Source organism: Durio zibethinus, chromosome 14 (assembly GCF_047325235.1).
Source record: "Durio zibethinus cultivar Kanyao isolate XHJ-2024 chromosome 14, ASM4732523v1, whole genome shotgun sequence".
NCBI classification, from domain to species: domain Eukaryota; kingdom Viridiplantae; phylum Streptophyta; class Magnoliopsida; order Malvales; family Malvaceae; genus Durio; species Durio zibethinus.
The window spans coordinates 1,364,100-1,383,928 of record NC_143175.1 but is presented as its reverse complement, the minus strand read 5'-3'; the positions used below and the strand labels follow the sequence as shown (position 1 = coordinate 1,383,928).

The window sequence follows — 19,829 nt, the reverse complement described above, 5'->3', positions numbered from 1 at the left end:
TTTTTAACTCACCGATGTATTAACATTTACAAGATGAATTCTGTAATAAATTAAACTCAAAGAACAAACACACAAAAAAAAAAACAAAGTACATATGTCAAGGGAAGGAAAAGAGAACATTTTATTTTATAGTTAAGTAAATATACATATACACATAGTATACCACTTAATTAGCTTAATTCCTTTATGAGGAAGAAAATAAAAGAACCTGCAGATATTGGTAAAACTACAGTAACAAATGACAATCAGCTATTATCAAGGGAAAAAAGAAAACAGAGAAACAAGAACAGAATTGCTTGAAGAGAGTTACCTGCTTGAGAGCATTGGACAGAGAGTGACTGAAGCTTTGATTAGGGCATTCCACTCCAGAGTAACCTCCGTTGAGGCTAGTCTGAAGCGCCTTGACGTGGAATACATTGATCTCTACTATCAGCACAGAGTTGACACCAAGTCTCCAATAGAGGATACTGTAAGTGCTGCAGTGGAAAGCATCGTAACATCATTCCCCGTATATAAGAACTAATAACTCAAATCTCATAAGAGATTTATTTGAGATTTGTTAGAGATTTATTTAAAATTTATCAAATATTACTAGACGGACAAAAAAATTTACAAAAGAAGAATTTTAAGATAAAAAGAATTCTTAATAAGTAAGTTTGACTTGCAAGAGAAGAATTCTAAAAGAAAAGAGATTTTTAATAAACAAGTTTGACTTACAGGAGAAGAATTTTAAGAGGAGAGAGATTTTTAATGTGCAAGTTTGTATGGTTATAACTAGGTGAAGTCTATACAGAATTAGGTATGAGAAAAAGATGCAAGAAAATTATAAGATTTTATGGGATAAACACCTCATAGGAGTATTAAGGCTCTATGTCTTATGGGTGTGTATGTTTGTTTATGAGTAGACTAAAGGAGACTGAGATATGTTTGTTTGTGAGTGAACTAAAGGAGATTAAGAGGGTTCACATAGGTATGATGTATGGGAGCATATAGATATATGTTTGGTTATGTTGAAAGGGTGCACAAGGGTTTGGGTTTTTATTTGTTTTGGTTAAAAAATTGATTGTTGAGTGAGGTTGATGATTTGATGTATATTTATAATTCTTTACAACTAGTGGATCTTGTTTCTCATCCATGGACGTAGGTTAATTGCACCGAAGCACGTTAAATTTTTATCTTTTGTGTGTTTGACTTATTGTTTGATTTTGTTTCCGCTGGTGTGATTGAAATAATATATTTTAGCCCAACACCATACACAATAAAATTACAAAGTCAAAGATCTGTCTTATTTCATACATACTTTCACTTTGAGGCTATAATCCAAAGTTGTTAATATTGTATCGGATAATATTTTTATTTTTTTAAAAAAATGTGATATACATCGATACTAATTATTTGGATATATTATTTTATATTTTTTGGTTTAGTATAAATATATTTATAAATGTGCATGAATTTGTATATTATAATATTATTAATAAGCCACAAACTAAATATGTAATATATTCAAATCAAACTAATAAGTTTAAAAATATAAGAAATAATATCATAAAATTTTCATGATATTTTAAAATACTTAATCTGATCATATGATATTTAAATAAATATTTTTTTCATATAAATATTAAGATAAAAATAAAGATATGAAAAAAATTAATTAAAACTTTATGATTGTTAAACTTTATAAAATGAGTATAATTGTTTTCTTGAAAAAAACTAAAATACTTATAAACTTTGATTTGAAAAAATAAAATATAAAATTTTGGTTTGAAAAAATAAAGTATAAAAAAACAAGTTAAAATAAAAATAAAGAAACTCAACTTTTAAAGATTATTTTGTCAATTAATTTTATTTTTATTAGGTTAAAAATAATTAAATAACAAAAGATAAGTTAAAAATTACAAAATATATTTCATTTTCACATATTGACTAAAACATATTATTCCATTAAAATTCATTGAAGTAGATCAAAATTAATGAAAGCAATTAGTATTATCCAATATTAAATTCGATATAAAAAATCATCTTTAAGTATATCATATTTTAATATAACTAAAACATACTAATTGATACGACTAATACCAAAATGAAATTAACAACTATGCTGTGATCTTTAGCTGGTTGAACTTAAAGTTAAGCTATTTGCATTTGACTTTCTTTCTTAGATGGGTGAACTCAATAAGTTGGTGGAGGAGGGGAAGATAAAGTACATTGGTTTATCTGAAGCTAGCCCTGATACCATAAAGAGAGCACATGCAGTTCATCCCGTAACTCTTTTACAGATGGAGTGGTCACTTTGAACTCGTGACATTGAGGGAGAAATAGTCCCCCTTTGCAGGTTTCTTCTTGTATCCTGAATCATTAAAACTTAACAAAGTGTAAGGCTACTTGAAATTCAAGCTCTAATCTTGATAGTTTCTTTCATTTCCTTAAGTTACGTGTTGTTTGAGTAGTCAGTCTTGAGACTCAATTAACTGAGTCTATCAACAATTACTCGTTGTATTGCAGCAAGCCAAAACATGAGAAATGCCTATTTAAATGTTTTCATCCATATGTAGGGAACTTGGAATTGGGATTGTTCCATATAGCCCTCTTGGTCGTGGTTTCTTTGGCGGCAAAGCAGTTGTGGAAAGTTTGCCTGCAAATACTTTTCTGGTATGGGAACTAACTTATTTATGGCCTTAACCTATCCTTGATCTTTGTACAGTAACAAGCCTTTTAAACGATAGATTGGTTTACTGATTGCCAACTTCTACTTTTAAGTCACTTCTCCCAAGGTTTCAGGGAGAAAACTTGGACAGAAACAAGATCTTGTATTTGAAAATAGAGAAGTTGGCCGAGAAGCATGGATGTACCCCTGCACAACTTGCACTTGCCTGGGTTCTTCAAGGAGATGATGTTGCACCTATTCCTGGTGAGTCACCTTCTGTAATTTTCAACATCCACTTTCTATTCCTGATAACCTGTTGATATTTCAACTAAAAGTCATTACAGAAATAGCATAATTGGCCTGAAAATCTTGTACCAAATACCAATGCATATACTAAAATTTGCCTTGTTTAGACAATTGCATTAAGAGCACAACTTTTGACCCTTTCTTTCACTTTTTGTAGGTACAACCAAGATAAAAAATCTTGATAGCAACATTGATTCACTGAAAGTGAAGCTTACAGAAGAAGATTTGAAAGAAATTTGTGACGTGATTCCGATAAATGAGGTAGCAGGCGATGTTATGCCCGATAGTTTAAGTCAATTCACATGGAAGTTTGCCAATACATGGCTGTTTGGGTCACCTGGGCTATAGTTTTTTATCAGTAATTAAGTATCTTCAATTTGAATCGAAATGGTTTGCAATTACTATTTTCCTTTTTTTTTTTTTTTGGGGTCTGTGCTTAGTTGCCAGCAATATTCCAATGGCTACATTTTGTTAAGAGCAGTGGTTAAGATGCCATTTCCAGAAAGTTGCTGCTACCATATATTACAAACCATTACATCTAATGGAAAAAAAAACTTGCAGTATAAATATTTATGTATTTTTATTATATTTTATATAAAAATTATATTACAATTCATGTCGATATAAAATATGAAATATATTTTTTTATTTTATTAAATTTATATATAATTATTGTTAAAATTTTATATTGTGACGTTTTCATATTTTATATTTATATCCATTTATATCATATCATCGAATCATATTTTAAATTATTAAATTTAATTTTTACATGATGTATAATCTAATTTAATATTAATATTGTATTATTTTTTTTAATTATATCAATATAATAAAAATTTATATACAAATTGAGATTTAAATAAATTCGAAACTCAATTAAATCGATTCATATAATTACTCTAATATTTAATAAATTTGGATTTTAAATTTCATTGCTTATAATTTTTCTTTTAACCTTAAATTGCAGCTTTCTTTGTTTAAAAAAAAATTAAGGTTGAAATTCCTATTTTAAAAAATAATTGTTTTAAAAAATTAGGAATTTAAAAATTACCAACCCATGTCTTGAAAATGTATTGAACAAAAAGAGTAAAAATGATTACCTATGGGGTGACATGTTCAGAATTGGTGACATATTTGGTGGCATCAACAAGTTGACAAGTTAACTAAGCCTTGATTCTGGATATAGGGCGGCTAATATTCTTAATTACACTCAGCCCCGTCTTTTAGTTAGTGTATTTTGAGCTGCACGATAAGAATCGAAGAAGCCTCAGTTCAACAGGAACACAGAGGAATAAAAGATGGCTGAGGAGCAGCAGAGAATTCAGATTCCTAGACTGAAACTCGGAACTCAAGGGCTTGAAGTAAGATTCTTTGTTCTTCTGAGAGTAGTCAAGAGAAAGGGTGTTTATATTTTTTACAACTGTTCTTCGGTTTGTGGTTGAACTGATGATATACAGACTGTGTATTAAGATGTTTGATTTACTTGTCAAAATCAAATTCGGACTCTATTTTCTTAAAAACATGCTTGGACTCAACTCTTTAACTCAAATCATAATTTAACTTCTAATCAAATTCACCCCATTTTTGTTTTGAAGACAGAATCTATCTGTCTCATTTCTGTTGTAAAATCCATAATTTTTGTAGGTTTCAAAGTTGGGGTTTGGCTGTATGAACCTCTCTGGACTATACAATGATCCTGTACCTGATGATGTTGGAATATCAATCATCAAGCACGCATTTGATAGAGGAATTACTTTCTTCGATACATCAGATATCTATGGACCCAAAACTAATGAAATATTGGTTGGAAAGGTAACGTCCTTAGACAAACATTTTTCTTTTAAATGGGATTCCAATTCTTAAACAAATGACTTTTTTGTTTATCACATTGATAAGATTTATGTTTGTTATTATTCTTATTAGCTTGTTAAAGGAATTCGTGAATCTGTGAAACCAATATCTTTTTCCAGGCATTGAAGCAGCTACCACGAGAGAAGGTACAGTTAGCCACAAAATTTGGTTTTGAAAAAATGGATTTGACTGGTATCGAAATAAAAGGTACCCCTGAATATGTTCGCACCTCTATTGAGGCTAGCCTGAAGCGCCTTGATGTGGAATATATTGATCTCTACTATCAGCACAGAGTCGACACCAAGACTCCAATAGAGGATACTGTAAGTGCTGCAGCAGAAAGATTATAACATCATTTATTCCATACATAATAAAATTACAAAGTGATAGATTTGCCTTATTTTATACATACTCTCATTTTGAGGCTATGATGTTTAGCTGGTTGAACTTAAAGTTAAGCTATTTGAATTTGACTTTCTTTCTTAGATGGGTGAACTTAAGAAGTTGGTGGAAGAGGGAAAAATAAAGTACATTGGTTTATCTGAACCTAGCCCTGATACTATAAAGAGAGCACATGCAGTTCATCCCATAACTGCTTTACAGATGGAGTGGTCACTTTGGAGCCGTGATATTGAGGAAGAAATAGTCCCCCTTTGCAGGTTTCTTCTTGTATCTTGAATCATTAAAACATAAAAAAGCTTAAGGTTACTTGAAATTCAAGCTCTACTCTTGATAGTTTCTTTCATTTCCTTAAGTTACATGTTGTTTGAGTACTCAATCTTGAGACTCAATAAACTGAAACTATCAACAATCACTCCTTGTACTGCAGCAAGCGAAAACATGAGAAATACCTTCTGAAATGTTTTCATCTATATGCAGGGAACTTGGAATTGGGATTGTTCCATATAGCCCTCTTGGTCGTGGTTTCTTTGGGGGCAAAGGAGTTGTGGAAAGTTTGCCTGCAAATAGTGTTCTGGTATTGGAACTTATTTATGTCTTTAACCTATCCTTAATCTTTGTGTAGTAACAAGCCTTCTAACTGATTTCCAACTTCTACTTTTAAGTCACTTTTCCCAAGGTTTCAAGGAGAGAACTTGAACAGAAACGAGATTTTGTATTTGAAAATAGAGAAGTTGGCTGAGAAGCATGGATGTACCCCTGCACAACTTGCACTTGCCTGGGTTCTTCACCAAGGAGATGATGTCGCACCTATTCCTGGTGAGTCAACTTCCGTAGTTTTCAACATCCACTTTCTATATTCTTGATAGCCTGCAGATATTTCAACTAAAAGTCACAGCAGAAGTAGCATAATTTGCCTTTGTTTAGATAATTGCATTAAGAGCACAACTTTTGACCCTTTCTTTCACTTTTTGTAGGAACAACCAAGTTAAAAAATCTTGATAGCAACATTGATTCACTGAAAGTGAAGCTTACAGAAGAAGATTTGAAAGAAATTTGTGAAGTGATTCCGATAAATGAGGTGGCGGGCGATCTTTTGCCGGATTTTTTCAGTCAATTCACATGGAAGTTTGGTAATACACCACCAAAGAAGAACTAGATTTCAACTTAAAATAACTATGGATGCAAAGTATGCAGCAAATGGTTTTGGTGAATGGACTCCCCAGCAACTGAAGCTATTGAAAGATTAGCAGTTTGTACTAGGATTGCAATACATAAATGAACGGTTCAGTGAGAGCAGAAGCTCGCATTACCAAAATAAACAAATCAGCAGGCTAGTAGTAGCTGGTTTGCTGTTGATTGCTTATAAGAAAAAGGATGCATTTCCTCGTATGGTTTTTCTGTCAGTGATTTGTGGCTAGCAATCTCCCAATGGTTATAGTTGGAACTGGTTAAGATGTTATTTCAGAAGTATATGTTTTTATTGCTCTAATAATATACTTCTTCTTGATCTCTTGTTTTCTTTAATTTTAACTCACCGATGTATTCACATTTACATAGGTGAATTCTGTAATAAATTAAACTCAAAGAACAAACACATAAAAAAAAAAAAATACAAAGTACATATGTCAAGGGAAGGAAAAGAGAACATTTTATTTTGTAGTCAAGTAAATATACATATACACATAGTATACCACTTAATTAGCTTATTTCCTTTATGAGGAAGAAAACAAAAGAACCTGCAGATATTGGTAAAACTACAGTAACAAATGACAATCAGCTATTATCAAGGGAAAAAAGAAAACAGAGAAACAAGAATAGAATAGCTTGAAGAGAGTTTCCTGCTTGAGAGCATTGGACAGAGAGTGACTGAAGCTTTGATTAAGGCATTCCACTCCAGAGTAACCTCCGTTGAGGCTAGTCTGAAGGGCCTTGATGTGGAATACATTGATCTCTACTATCAGCACAGAGTTGACACCAAGACTCCAATAGAGGATACTGTAAGTACTGCAGTGGAAAGCATCATAACATCATTCCTTCCATACACAATAAAATTACAAAGTCAAAGATCTGCCTTTTTTTCATACATACTCTCTCTTTGAGGCTATGATCCAAAGTTGTTAATATCGTACCGAATAATATTTTTATTTTTTTTAAAAAAAGTGATATACATCGATACCAATTGTTTGGATATACTATTTTATATTTTTTGGTTTAGTATAAATATATTTATAAATATGCATTAACTTGTATATTATAATATTATTAATAAGCCACAAAATAAATATGTAATATATTCAAATCAAATTAATAAGTTTAAAAACATAAGAAATAATATCATAAAATTTTTATGATATTTTAAAACACTTAATCTAATCATATGATATTTAAATAAATATTTTTTTTCATATAAATATTAAGATAAAAATAAAGAGATGAAAAAAATTAATCAAAACTTTATGATTGTTAAACTTTATAAAAGGAGTATAATTGTTTTCTTGAAAAAAACTGAAATATTTATAAATTTTGATTTGAAAAAATAAAATATAAAATAATAAATTTTGGTTTGAAAAAATAAAGTATAAAAAAACAAGTTAAAATAAAAAAAAAGAAACTCAACTTTTAAAGATTATTTTGCCAATTAATTTTATTTTTATTAGGTTAAAAATAGTTAAATAACAAAAGATAAGTTAAAAATTACAAAATATATTTTACATTCACATATCAACTAAAACATATTATTCCACCGAAATTTATCGAAGTAGGTCAAAACTAATGAAAGCAATCAGTATTATCCGATACTAAATTCGATATAAAAAATTATATTTAGATATATCATATTTTAATATAATTAAAATATACTGATTGATACAACTAATACCAAAACGAAATTAACAACTATGCTGTGATCTTTAGCTGGTTGAACTTAAAGTTAAGCTATTTGCATTTGACTTTCTTTCTTAGATGGGTGAACTCAATAAGTTGGTGGAAGAGGGGAAGATAAAGTACATTGGTTTATCTGAAGCTAGCCCTGATACCATAAAGAGAGCACATGCAGTTCATCCCATAACTGCTTTACAGATGGAGTGGTCACTTTGGACTCGTGACATTGAGGAAGAAATAGTCCCCCTTTGCAGGTTTCTTCTTGTATCTTTAATCATTAAAACTTAACAAAGTTTAAGGCTACTTGAAATTCAAGCTCTAATCTTGATAGTTTCTTTCATTTCCTTAAGTTATGTGTTGTTTGAGTAGTCAGTCTTGAGACTCAATTAACTGAGTCTATCAACAATTACTCGTTGTATTGCAGCAAGCCAAAACATGAGAAATGCCTATTTAAATGTTTTCATCCATATGTAGGGAACTTGGAATTGGGATTGTTCCATATAGCCCTCTTGGTCGTGGTTTCTTTGGCGGCAAAGCAGTTGTGGAAAGTTTGCCTGCAAATACTTTTCTGGTATGGGAACTAACTTATTTATGGCCTTAACCTATCCATGATCTTTGTACAGTAACAAGCCTTTTAAACGATAGATTGGTTTACTGATTGCCAACTTCTACTTTTAAGTCACTTCTCCCAAGGTTTCAGGGAGAAAACTCGGACAGAAACAAGATCTTGTATTTGAAAATAGAGAAGTAGGCTGAGAAGCATGGATGTACCCCTGCACAACTTGCACTTGCCTGGGTTCTTCAAGGAGATGATGTTGCACCTATTCCTGGTGAGTCACCTTCTGTAATTTTCAACATCCACTTTCTATTCCTGATAACCTGTTGATATTTCAACTAAAAGTTATTACAGAAATAGCATAATTGGCCTGAAAATCTTGTACCAAATACCAATGCATATACTAAAATTTGCCTTGTTTAGACAATTGCATTAAGAGCACAACTTTTGACCCTTTCTTTCACTTTTTGTAGGAACAACCAAGATAAAAAATCTTGATAGCAACATTGATTCACTGAAAGTGAAGCTTACAGAAGAAGATTTGAAAGAAATTTGTGACGTGATTCCGATAAATGAGGTAGCTGGCGATGTTATGCCGGATAGTTTAAGTCAATTCACATGGAAGTTTGCCAATAAATGGCTGTTTGGGTCACCTGGGCTATAGTTTTTTATCAGTAATTAAGTATCTTCAATTTGAATCGAAATGGTTTGCAATTACTATTTTCCTTCTTTTTTTTTTTTGGGTCTGTGCTTAGTTGCCAGCAATATTCCAATGGCTACAGTTGTTAAGAGCAGTGGTTAAGATGCCATTTCCAGAAAGTTGCTGCTACCATATATTACAAACCATTGCATCTAATGGAAAAAAAACTTGCAGTATAAATATTTCATATAGAGTCGGCGATATATATATTTATATTATAAAATATTAAAATTTATGTATTTTTATCATATTTTATATAAAAATTATATTATAATTATGCCGATATAAAAATATGAAATATATATTTTTTATTTTATTAAATTTATATATAATTATTGTTAAAATTTTATATTGTGACGCTTTTGTATTTTATATTTGTATCACATTTATATCATATCATCAAATCATATTTTAAATTATTAAATTTAATTTTCAAATAATGTGTAATTTAATTTAATATCGATATTTTACTATTTTTTCCCAATAATATTCATATAATAAAAATTTATATACAAATTGAGATTTAAATAAATTTGAAACTCAATTAAATCGATTTATATAATTACTTTAATATTTAATAAATTTATATTTTAAATTTTATCACTTATAATTTTTCTTTTAACCTTAAATTGCAGCTTTCTTTGTTTAAAAAAAATTAAGTTTGAAATTCCTATTTTAAAAAATAATTGTTTTAAAAAATTAGGAATTTAAAAATTACCAACCCATGTCTTGGAAATGTATTTAACAAAAAGAGTAAAAATGATTACCTATGGGATGACATATTCAGAATTGATGACATATTTGGTGGCATCAACAAGTTGACAAGTCAACTAATCCTTGGTTCTGGATATAGGGCGGCTAATATTTTTAATTACACTCAGCCCCGTCTTTTAGTTAGTGTATTTTGAGCTGTACGATAAGAATCGAAGAAGCCTCAGTTCAACAGGAACACAGAGGAATAAAAGATGGCTGAGGAGCAGCAGAGAATTCAGATTCCTAGACTGAAACTCGGAACTCAAGGGCTTGAAGTAAGATTCTTTGTTCTTCTGAGAGTAGTCAAGAGAAAGGGTGTTTATATTTTTTACAACTGTTCTTCGGTTTGTGGTTGAACTGATGATATACAGACTGTGTATTAGGATGTTTGATTTACTTGTCAAAATCAAATTCGGACTCTATTTTCTTAAAAACATGCTTGGACTCAACTCTTTAACTCAAATCATAATTTAACTTCTAATCAAATTCACCCCATTTTTGTTTTGAAGACAGAATCTATCTGTCTCATTTCTGTTGTAAAATCCATAATTTTTGTAGGTTTCAAAGTTGGGGTTTGGCTGTATGAACCTCTCTGGAGCATACAATGATCCTGTACCCGATGATGTTGGAATATCAATCATCAAGCACGCATTTGATAGAGGAATTACTTTCTTCGATACATCAGATATCTATGGACCCAAAACTAATGAAATATTGGTTGGAAAGGTAACATGACTCAACAAACTTTTGTTTCTTTTAAATAGGACTCCGATTCTTAAACAAATGACTTTTTTTGTTTATCACATTGATATGATTTATGTTTGTTATTATTCTTATTGGCTTGTTAAAGGCATTCATGAATCTATGAAACCAATATCTTTTTCCAGGCATTGAAGCAACTACCGCGAGAGAAGGTACAGTTAGCCACAAAATTTGGTATTGAAAAAAGGTATTCTAATGGTGTCATAATAATAAATGGCACTCCTGAATATGTCCGCACCTCTGTTGAGGCTAGCCTGAAGCGCCTTGACGTGGAATACATTGATCTCTACTATCAGCATAGAGTTGACACCAGGACTCCAATAGAGGATACTGTAAGTGCTGCAGTGGAAAGCATCGTAACATCATTTCTTCCATAAACAATAAAATTACAAGTCAAAGATCTGCCTTATTTCATGCATACTTTCATTTTAAGGCTATGATCCAAAGTTATTAATATCATATCGGATAATATTTTAATTTTTTTTAAAAATATGATATATATTAATACTAATTGTTTCAATATATTATTTTAAATTTTTTGATTTAATACAAATATATTTGTAAATATACATAAACTTATATATTATAATATTATTAATACGCCACAAAATAAATATGTAATATATTCAAATCAAATAAATTAGTTTAAAAACATAAGAAATAATATCGTAAAATTTTTATGATATTTTAAAACACTTAATATGATCATATAATATTTAAATAAATATTTTTTATATAACTATTAAAATAAAAATAAAGAGATAAAAAAAAATAATCAAAGCTTTATGATTGTTAAACTTTATAAAATAAGTATAATTGTTGTCTTGAAAAAAACTGAAATACTTATAAACTTTAATTTGAAAAAATAAAATATAAAATTATAAATTTTGGTTTGAAAAAATAAAGTATGAAAAAAAAAGAGTTAAAATAAAAAATTAAGAAACTCAACTTTTAAAGATTATTTTGTCAATTAATTTTATTTTTATTAAATTAAAAATAATTAAATAACAAAAAATAAGTTAAAAATTACAAAATATATTTCACATTCATATACCATCGAAATATATTATTCCACCAAAATTTACCAAAACAAATCAAAACTAACGAAAACAATCGACATTATCCGATACTAAATTCGATGCAAAAAATCATTTTTAGATATACCGTTTTTTGATATAACTAGAACATACCGATTGATACGACTGGTACCACAACGAAATTAACAACTATGCTATGATCTTTAGCTGGTTGAACTTAAAGTTAAGCTATTTGCATTTGACTTTCTCTCTTAGATGGGTGAACTCAAGAAGTTGGTGAAAGAGGGGAAGATAAAGTACATTGGTTTATCTGAAGCTAGCCCTGATACCATAAAGAGAGCACATGCAGTTCATCCCATAACTGCTTTACAGATGGAGTGGTCACTTTGGACTCGTGACATTGAGGAAGAAATAGTCCCCCTTTGCAGGTTTCTTCTTGTATCTTTAATCATGAAAACTTGAACAAAGTTTAAGGCTACTTGAAATTCAAGCTCTAATCTTGATAGTTTGTTTCATTTCCTTAAGTTACGTGTTGTTTGAGTAGTCAGTCTTGAGACTCAATTAACTGAGTCTATCGACAATTACTCGTTGTATTACAGCAAGCCAAAACATGAGAAATGCCTATTTAAATGTTTTCATCCATATGTAGGGAACTTGGAATTGGGATTGTTCCATATAGCCCTCTTGGTCGTGGTTTCTTTGGCGGCAAAGCAGTTGTGGAAAGTTTGCCTGCAAATACCGTTCTGGTATGGGAACTAACTTATTTATGGCCTTAACCTATCCTTGATCTTTGTACAGTAACAAGCCTTTTAAAAGATAGATTGGTTTACTGATTGCCAACTTCTACTTTTAAGTCACTTCTCCCAAGGTTTCAAGGAGAAAACTTGGACAGAAACAAGATCTTGTATTTGAAAATAGAGAAGTTGGCTGAGAAGCATGGATGTACCCCTGCACAACTTGCACTTGCCTGGGTTCTTCACCAAGGAGATGATGTTGCACCCATTCCTGGTGAGTCACCTTCTGTAATTTTCAACATCCACTTTCTATTCTTGATAACCTGTTGATATTTCAACTAAAAGTCATTACGGAAGTAGCATAATTGGCCTGAAAATCTTGCACCAAATACCAATGCATATACTAAAATTTGCCTGGTTTAGACAATTGCATTAAGAGCACAACTTTTGACCCTTTCTTTCACTTTTTGTAGGAACAACCAAGATAAAAAATCTTGATAGCAACATTGATTCACTGAAAGTGAAGCTTACAGAAGAAGATTTGAAAGAAATTTGTGATGTGATTCCAATAAATGAGGTAGCAGGCGATGCTGTGCCGGATAGTTTAAGTCAATTCACATGGAAGTTTGCCAATACACCACCAAAGAAGAACTAGATTTCAACTTAAAATAACTATGGATGCAAAGTATGAAGCAAATGGTTTTGGTGAATGGACTCCCCAGCAACTGAAGCTATTGAAAGATTAGAAGTTTGTACTAAGAGTGCAATACATAAATGAATGGTTCAGTGATAGCAGAAGTCTGCATTACCAAAGTAAACAAATAAGCAGGCTAGTAGTAGCTGTTTTGCTGTTGATTGCTTATCAGAAAAAGGATGCATTTCCTTGTATGGTTCTTCTGTCAGTGATTTGTGGCTAGCAATCTCACGATGGTTATAGTTGGCACTGGTTAAGATGTTATTTCAGAAGTATATGTTTTTATTGCTCTAATAATATACTTCTTCTTGATCTCTTGTTTTCTCTAATTTTAACTTACTGATGGATTCACATTTACGTAGTAAATTAAACTCAAAGAACAAACGCATAAAAAAAATACTCAAGGGAAGGAAAAGAGAACATTTCATTTTATAGTTAAGTAAATATGCATATACACATAGTATACCACTTAATTAGCTTATTTCCTCTATGGGGAAGAAAGAAAATTAAAGAACCCGCAGATATTGGTAAAACTACAGTAACAAATGACAATCAGCTATTATCAAGGGAAAAAAGAAAACAGAGAAACAAGAATTGCTTGAAGAGAGTTACCTGCTTGAGAGCATTGGACAGAGAGTGAGTGGCGCTTTGATTAAGGCATTCCACTCCAGAACAGTCAATAATGTCCAAGAGATCAACCTAAACATCCAAAAAAAGTTCCCAATCAAGTAAGCAAAATTTTAAAGTATCCTCATTTGAATTACCCAAAAAACTGAGTTGAGGAAATTGTAAAACAAAAGTCCAATCTTTTAAATTACGCAGAAAACAAAAACTTATTGGAAAAGAATAAAAAACGAATCTTTTCAACTAAAAAACAAACACCATCCAAAAATACCCAATTTCCAGATTCCTTGTTCTCCCACCAAATTTCTCAAGTTTTCTCATAAACCAAACGAAGGGTATCCAGAAAGGAAGAAACTTTGAAGATTGGAAGACTCACTTGGTTTCTTTGAATTGCAGTAGCTGATTCAGTAGCAGACATGGTTTAAGTTTAAGAGGTTAATGACATTGCTGAGATACAAATTTTGTTTTAAGAAGGACAAACAAGCTGCAGAGAGAGAATAATTGGGGAGAGAGTTAAAGCGGAAAAGAAGATACTAAGACGAGACTTTTACAGTGCCACTATTATGTGTGAAAACTGAATCCTAGGAAAAGAAGAAAACCTTTATGGTTTTATGAAAATTATTAAATTAGTGGTGATAGTTGCTCCGATTTGGATTTTCAGCTTGTTTTTGTAAATGAATTTGTTCTGTTGATTAGGTTGTATAGGCAGATTCACACAACAATGCATATGGTATGGAAATCATCACACCAACTGAACCCATTGAACTTGGTTATAAAACTTTGTTTTATTATAGATTACATATAATCTATAGATTAATCAAAACTTATTGCCCTGCCAACATAGCCACATGATTTATTGATAAAATATTATATTTTTAATACATAATTAAATAATCTCAAATACAATAAAAAAAAATGATTGCCTTTGGCGGCAGTGATGATAAATAATATTCATAAGGGAAGTAATGTTTCATATGTTACAATCTTGTATCTTATTAATGGTTTTTTTTTTAAATTTAATTTGTAGCCTTTAACTCAATTATAAATGCATGTATTTTTTATTCAAAGAATTAGATTGAAATTTTTTGTTTATATATGATTTTGTAGATACGAAAATTGGAATCCCCTTATTCTCAAATAATTGCATCTAATGGAAGAAAACTTGCACATAAATATTTTCACATGATATGTAATCTAATCCAATACCGATATTTTATTATTTTTTTTCAATTATATTCATACGATAAAAGTATATAAACAAATTAAAGATTAAATAAATTTTAAATTTAATTTAATTGATTCATATCGTTACTCTAACGTTTAATAAATTTATATTTTAAATTTTCAACATTTATAATTTTTCTTTTAACCTTAAATTGTAGCTTTCTTTGTTAAAAAAAAAAATTAAAGACGAAATCTGTATTTTAAAAAATGATTGTTTTAAAAAATTAGGAACTTAAATCAACCATACACATTTCATTTTGTTGAAGAATTTTGTTACTAACAAAGGCTCCGTTTATTTTGTAAAGTTTGACTCTCAAAAAATAATTTTTAGAAAATATTTATATTTTTTGAAAAAATAAAGATTTTTTATTATTTAGATGAGTTAATGAAAATATTTTTTGTTGCTTGCTTGTTTTTTGAAATTTCTTTTTTCAAATAATATTAATATAACTATTAAAATTTTAAAAATAATTTATTATTAAAATATATTGAAATTATTTATTATTAAAATTATTAATATTCAAGAATAATTATATTTTAATAATATTATTATATTAATATAAAAAATACTTAAAATAAAACTATTTATTATTCTTTATATTAATATTTTAAAACATTTAAAAGAGTATTACTATTTTTATTAATATTAAAATAATAATATTTGCTATTAAAGTATTTATAATATTAAAATATTTATATTTTATATTAAAAGTATCTATTATTAAATCATAACAAAAATTTTTTTATTTATATTTATTATTAAAATAGTAACATAAATACCTTAATAAATAAAATATAAAATTATATATTTTAAGCTAAAAAAAATAAGAAATTATTAAAAATATTTATATTAAGAAAATAATATTATTATATTATTTAACATTAATTATTAAAATAATAAAAATATTATTATATATGTTATTATTAAAATAATAGTATAATACTATTTAGTATTAAAATAATAAAAATATTTATGTTCAATAATATACAAAATAAAATATTTAAAATTGAAATATAAAAAAAATTTTAATGTTAATTTTTTAATTTTTTAATTAAAATTAAATAAAATATATTTATTAATACAATAATATTTCAAGTCGAATCAAATCAAGTTTTAATTAAAAATATTATATTCAAGGTCTTAATTGAGTAGAATTATAACAATATTTAAAATTAAAAATATTAAAAGATTTTAATATTAACATTTTAATTTTTGTAGCAAAATTAAATAAAAACATTATATATCAATATAATAATATATTGAGTAGGGTCAAATTAAGTTTAAACATAAAAGAATCATGTATAAGATCTGATTAAAGTAAAATTATATTCAAACATATTGATAAAATAGTTATGCTTATAAATAATTTTTTTTTTCAAAAATTATCTTTTCCTTTTGAAAAGAAAAAGAATAATTATCAAAAAATTTATCTTATTTTTTATTGATCAATAGATTATTTTGTATTGACCAATAAATTTTTTATCAAATAAATACTTAAAAATATAAAAATTAATTTATTAAAAAATTATTTTTTGTAAAACAAACGTAATCAAAATTTGGACTTTCATGGTTTGAGGGAACAAAGTAGGAAATATAACAGCCCATTTCTCTTGGCAATGCAGGATTGTTTATTTCCATCGGACAACATGACCATTCTGCCTCTTCGATTAAGGGTGGAATTGAATCTAGCTGCAGCTCCAATGAAGTACAATTAAATTTTAAAAGCTTTTAATGAAATCCAAACATTAAAATTAATGAGGTGAATTTCATTAAATATAGTATAAAATTTTCATCAAATATAAAAAAAATCTAATAATTTTTTTTTTTAAATCGCAACTACGATAATATTTATTATTTATTTTTAATTTCATCAAAATTAATCTTTCCGTTCATCTAAATTCATCTTAATTCTTTACCTCTTGATATCAACACTTCCTGAAAAATAATTTTCAATGTTTCCAACAAAATTAGCCAAAAAGAAGCGAAGAAGCCTCAGTTCAACAACAGGAACGCAGAGGAGCAAAAGATGGCTGAGGAGCAGCAGAGAATTCAGATTCCTAGAGTGAAACTGGGAACTCAAGGGCTTGAAGTAAGATTCTTTGTTCTTCTGAGAGTAGTCAAGAGAAAGGGTGTTTATAATAACTGTTCTTCAGTTTTGGTTGAACTGAAGATATACAGACTGTGCATTAAAATGTTTGATTTTCATTTCTAAGTCCTCCTATTCGGATTCTATTCTCTTAAAAATATGCTTGGACTCAACTTTTTTTAACTCAAATCATAATTTAACTTTTAATCAAATTCATCCCATTTCCGTTTCTAGGACAGAATTTACCTATCTCATTTCTGTTGTGAAATCCATAACTTTTGTAGGTTTCGAAGTTGGGGTTTGGCTGTATGAGCCTTTCTGGAACATACAATGATCCTGTCCCTGATGATGTTGGAATATCGATCATCAAACACGCCTTTGATAGAGGAATCACTTTCTTCGATACATCAGATATCTATGGACCCAAAACTAATGAAATATTAGTTGGAAAGGTAAGTCTTTCATGTTGAATTGCTACAGCTTCATGATTTTGCTTTTAAATGGGACTCCAATTCTTAAACAAATGACTTTTTTTGTTTATCATATTTGATATGATTTATGTTTGTTATTATTGTTAAAGGAATTCATGAATCTGTGCAACCAATATCTTTTTCCTGGCACTGAAGCAGCTACCGCGAGAGAAGGTACAGTTGGCCACAAAATTTGGTTATTGAAAAATTGAAAAATGGGATTCTACTGGTATCATAGTAAATGGTACGCCTGAATATGTCCGCTCCTCTGTTGAGGCTAGCCTGAATCGCCTTGATGTGGAATACATTGATCTCTATTATCAGCACGGAGTCGACACCAAGACTCCAATAGAGGATACGGTAAGTGATGCAGTAGAAAGCATCATAACATCATTTCTTCCATACACAATAAAATTACAAAGTGATAGATTTGCCTTATTTCATACATACTCTCATTTTGAGGCTATGACGTTTAGCTGGTTGAACTTAAAGTTAAGCTATTTGCATTTGACTTTTTTTCTTAGATGGGTGAACTCAAGAAGTTGGTGGAAGAGGGCAAAATAAAGTACATTGGTTTATCTCAACCTAGCCCTGATACTATAAAGAGAGCACATGCAGTTCATCCCATAACTGCTTTACAGATGGAGTGGTCACTCTGGACTCGTGATATTGAGGAAGAAATAGTCCCCCTTTGCAGGTTTCTTCTTGTATCCTGAATCATTAAAACTTAACAAAGCTTAAGGCTACTTGAAATAAAAGCCCTAATCTTGATAGTTTCTTTAATTTCTTAAGTTACAAGTTGTTTAAGTAGTCAGTCTTGAGACTCAATTAACTGAGTCTATCAACAATTACTCGTTGTACTGCAGCAAGCGAAAGCATGAGAAATGCCTATTTAAATGTTTTCATCTATATGTAGGGAACATGGAATTGGGATTGTTCCATATAGCCCTCTTGGTCGTGGTTTCTTTGGTGGCAAAGCAGTTGTGGAAAGTTTGCCTGCAAATACTTTTCTGGTATGGGAACTAACTTATTTATGGCGTTAACCTATCCTTAATCTTTGTATAGTAACAAGCCTTTTAAAAGATAGATTGGTTTACTGGTTACCAACTTCTAATTTTAAGTCACTTCTCCCAAGGTTTCAAGGAGAAAACTTGGACAGAAACAAGATCTTGTATTTGAAAATAGAGAAGTTGGCTGAGAAGTATGGATGTACCCCTGCACAACTTGCACTTGCCTGGGTTCTTCACCAAGGAGATGATGTTGCACCTATTCCTGGTGAGTCACCTTCTGTAATTTTCAACGTCCACTTTCTATTCTTGATAACCTGCAGATATTTCAACTAAAAGTCACTGCAGAAGTAGCATAATTGGCCTGAAAATATTGTACCAAATACCAATGCATATACTAAAATTTGCCTTATGTAGAAAATTGCATTAAGACCACAACTTTTGACCCTTTCTTCCACTTTTTGTAGGAACAACCAAGATCAAAAATCTTATTGATTCACTGAAAGTGAAGCTTACAGAAGAAGATTTGAAAGAAATTTGTGATGTGATTCCAATAAATGAGGTAGCAGGCAATGCTATACCGGATGGTTTAAGTCAATTGACATGGAAGTTGGTAATACACCACCAAAAAAAACCTAGTTTTCAACTTAAAATTACTATGGCTGCAAAGCCTGCAGCAAAACATGATGGTTTGGTAGATGGACTCCCCAGCAACTGAAGTTATTGAAAGACTGGAAATTTGAATTTCTGAGTTACTAACATTGAGATACATTAGTGAAGGGTTCAGTGAGAGCAGAAGTCTGCATTACCAAAATAAACAAATAAGCAGGCTAGTAGTAGTAACTTTGCTGTTGAATGCTCATCAGGAAAAGCTTGTATGGTTTTTCTGTCAGTGATTTGTAGCTAGTAATCTCCCAATGGTTACAGTTGATAATGGCACTGCTTAAGTTGTTAATTCAGAAGCATATGTTTTTATTGCTCTAATAATATACTTCTTCTTGATCTCTTTTTTTTCTCCAATTTTAACTTACCGATATATTCACATTTACATAGGTGAATTCTGTAATAAATTAAACTCAAAGAACAAAC

The 19,829-nt window shown here is 29.6% G+C and overlaps 2 protein-coding genes, 1 long non-coding RNA gene and 3 pseudogenes across 6 annotated transcripts; 5 read left to right on the top strand and 1 right to left on the bottom strand.

Annotated features, from left to right (window-relative positions):
- The first annotated feature begins 153 nt into the window (after positions 1-153).
- On the top strand, positions 154-3,344 carry LOC149514932 (putative aldo-keto reductase 1; annotated as a pseudogene). The gene is made up of 5 exons (XR_016327335.1): positions 154-469; positions 2,166-2,338; positions 2,559-2,655; positions 2,764-2,914; positions 3,114-3,344. The product of XR_016327335.1 is annotated as a putative aldo-keto reductase 1 (transcript).
- An 804-nt stretch (positions 3,345-4,148) lies between these two features.
- Positions 4,149-6,719, top strand: LOC149514931 (perakine reductase-like). Its single transcript, XM_089743096.1, has 7 exons — positions 4,149-4,320; positions 4,604-4,771; positions 4,930-5,133; positions 5,297-5,469; positions 5,690-5,786; positions 5,875-6,028; positions 6,187-6,719. The coding sequence occupies exons 1-7, from the start codon at positions 4,258-4,260 to the stop codon at positions 6,366-6,368; spliced, it is 1,041 nt and encodes a 346-aa protein (XP_089599222.1). The 5' UTR covers positions 4,149-4,257; the 3' UTR covers positions 6,369-6,719.
- Positions 6,423-9,514, top strand: LOC111294068 (putative aldo-keto reductase 1; annotated as a pseudogene). The gene is made up of 7 exons (XR_016327270.1): positions 6,423-6,461; positions 6,915-6,971; positions 7,036-7,209; positions 8,174-8,346; positions 8,567-8,663; positions 8,772-8,922; positions 9,122-9,514. The product of XR_016327270.1 is annotated as a putative aldo-keto reductase 1 (transcript).
- Positions 9,515-10,221: 707 nt separating this feature from the next.
- LOC111295328 (perakine reductase-like) lies at positions 10,222-13,640 on the top strand. Its single transcript, XM_022888780.2, has 7 exons — positions 10,222-10,376; positions 10,660-10,827; positions 10,989-11,195; positions 12,156-12,328; positions 12,550-12,646; positions 12,755-12,908; positions 13,108-13,640. The coding sequence occupies exons 1-7, from the start codon at positions 10,314-10,316 to the stop codon at positions 13,287-13,289; spliced, it is 1,044 nt and encodes a 347-aa protein (XP_022744515.1). The 5' UTR covers positions 10,222-10,313; the 3' UTR covers positions 13,290-13,640.
- LOC149514930 (uncharacterized) lies at positions 12,386-14,492 on the bottom strand. Its single transcript, XR_016327334.1, has 3 exons — positions 14,329-14,492; positions 13,941-14,027; positions 12,386-12,957 (listed from the first exon to the last, which is right to left on the bottom strand). It is a non-coding gene; the product is annotated as an uncharacterized LOC149514930 (long non-coding RNA).
- A 2,450-nt stretch (positions 14,493-16,942) lies between these two features.
- Positions 16,943-19,379, top strand: LOC111294610 (perakine reductase-like; annotated as a pseudogene). Its single transcript, XR_016327209.1, has 7 exons — positions 16,943-17,266; positions 17,548-17,714; positions 17,880-18,093; positions 18,258-18,430; positions 18,650-18,746; positions 18,855-19,008; positions 19,208-19,379. The product of XR_016327209.1 is annotated as a perakine reductase-like (transcript).
- Positions 19,380-19,829: the final 450 nt, after the last annotated feature.

Bases quoted from the DNA above. Each gene is read 5' to 3' on its own strand.
- LOC149514931 (XM_089743096.1), top strand. From the start codon at position 4,258: ATGGCTGAGGAGCAGCAGAGAATTCAGATTCCTAGACTGAAACTCGGA. The intron at 5,787-5,874 runs GTATTGGAACTT...TCTACTTTTAAG, and splicing joins TGCCTGCAAATAGTGTTCTG to TCACTTTTCCCAAGGTTTCA. The intron at 6,029-6,186 runs GTGAGTCAACTT...CACTTTTTGTAG, and splicing joins TGATGTCGCACCTATTCCTG to GAACAACCAAGTTAAAAAAT.
- LOC111295328 (XM_022888780.2), top strand. From the start codon at position 10,314: ATGGCTGAGGAGCAGCAGAGAATTCAGATTCCTAGACTGAAACTCGGA. The intron at 10,377-10,659 runs GTAAGATTCTTT...TAATTTTTGTAG, and splicing joins TCGGAACTCAAGGGCTTGAA to GTTTCAAAGTTGGGGTTTGG. The intron at 10,828-10,988 runs GTAACATGACTC...ATCTTTTTCCAG, and splicing joins ATGAAATATTGGTTGGAAAG to GCATTGAAGCAACTACCGCG.